The sequence below is a fragment of the Puntigrus tetrazona genome, chromosome 6 (assembly GCF_018831695.1).
Source record: "Puntigrus tetrazona isolate hp1 chromosome 6, ASM1883169v1, whole genome shotgun sequence".
Lineage (NCBI taxonomy): Eukaryota > Metazoa > Chordata > Actinopteri > Cypriniformes > Cyprinidae > Puntigrus > Puntigrus tetrazona.
This window is the reverse complement of record NC_056704.1, coordinates 27,442,056-27,443,693: the sequence shown is the minus strand read 5'-3', so window position 1 is coordinate 27,443,693 and position 1,638 is coordinate 27,442,056. Positions and strand designations below refer to the sequence as shown.

General features: G+C 34.8%; 1 protein-coding gene across 1 annotated transcript in view; it reads left to right on the top strand.

Moving 5' to 3' along the window:
• The window catches only part of LOC122346569 (potassium voltage-gated channel subfamily KQT member 3-like), a 26,065-nt gene that overhangs the window by 18,609 nt on the left and 5,818 nt on the right, over nucleotides 1-1,638 (top strand). Inside the window, exons 10-11 of the mRNA XM_043241289.1 lie at nucleotides 237-332; nucleotides 415-546. Coding sequence (XP_043097224.1) covers nucleotides 237-332; nucleotides 415-546 — 228 coding nt within the window. The remainder of the gene's footprint in view (nucleotides 1-236; nucleotides 333-414; nucleotides 547-1,638) is intronic.

Here is a 1,638-nt window from a genome sequence, read left to right as displayed (position 1 = left end):
ATATAATTAAAATAAATTCAAAATGATATCGTTTTTAATTGATGTTTAGTAAATTAATATAAAGCAAATAAAGTTTAAAATAAATATAACGTAAAATAATTCATAATAATATGTTTTACCATGCTGTTTATCTGTCAGTAGCAGTAATTTTAATAATGTTGTAAGTGTGAGTTTTTTCATTTTGTTTATTTATTTTGTGGTAGATGAACATTTGAACTGTCTTCCTCTGTGCGCAGGGCATTCTGGGATCTGGTTTTGCCCTTAAAGTCCAGCAGAAACAGAGGCAGAAACATTTCAACCGTCAGATTCCAGCCGCGGCCTCTCTAATACAGGTGACAAAAGACTAGACCTACGGCCAGAACACCATGACCAGCTCCTCCTTAACATACCACAAAAAAACCCCTCCGTCCACAGACGCTGTGGAGATGCTACGCCTGTGAGAAGTCGGACGGCTGCACGGCCACGTGGAAGATGTACGTGCTGACGGGGGACTACATCCCCATCATAAACTCAGAGAACTCCAGCCCGGGCAACTTCAGACGACTGGTGAGGAGAAACGCTCCCTGCTCCCTCCCCCATCAGCAAACGGATATTTCTCTGTCTAGTCTTTCAAGTCCTTTGTGTTGCGTTTTTAGTCATTGTCGTGTTCCTTCCTGCCAATTGTCCCGGCTGAGCCTCCGTAGCGGGCCGCTGCAAAAGCCCGGAACGTAAAAGCATTTTTCTAGAGAGGTTATTGTGTGCTAAGTCCTTTCTATAGGCTCCTGTGGGTTCCCAGAACGCATGTAAAGGTCTCCGAGGTAGACAGTAGAGGGTGTGAGGGGTGTTTCAAGTCAATCTGGATTAACGTCGGAGAGTAAAAATAGCACGGAAATAGCAGCATGATGTTTTGCATTTTTCAGTTTTTACAACGTTAGACAAATAGTTCATTCCGTTGGTTCTTGATTTGAAATAAAATGAAGTAAAATGAGTTTTAAAATGCATTTTTAGTGGCGTTTTCAGAGCTTGCTCTGATTTCTTTTTTTTACATAATTGAGACATAATTAAACATGCTACTGTAGAATGTAGTGTAGTGAAGATTCATTTGTTTTATTGAAACCGATTCAGATTCACTTATTCTTTTTTTACAGCAAAATATTTATTTAAATGCTGCTTTCGATCATCGTATTTTTGAGATAATTTATTCTAGTGCAGTCAAATAATTAATCGCATTTAAAATAAAAGTTTTTGTTTATATTTACGTGTGCTGTGTATATTTATTACTTCTGTATAAATGCACACACATACTGTAAATATTTAAGAAAAATATGTTACGTGCATATATGAATTGCATTTAGTTGTAATATTAATTATTGTAATTAAAAAATGTACAAGTAAATATTTTCTAAATATATACTGTATGTGTGTGTGTTTATATTCATAATAAATAAACACAGCACAATGACATTATGTAAACAAAAACCTATTTTGGATGCGATTAATCGCGATACATGTTTTTATAACAAATTTCAGAGAAAATTCAGAGAAAACTTCATTGAGTTTTCCTGTCAAAAATTCAGAAAAAAACAAAGTGACAGTAAAGACATTTCTAATGTATCAAAAAAGAATTCTGAATAAAATAAAAAATTAAAAAAACATAAT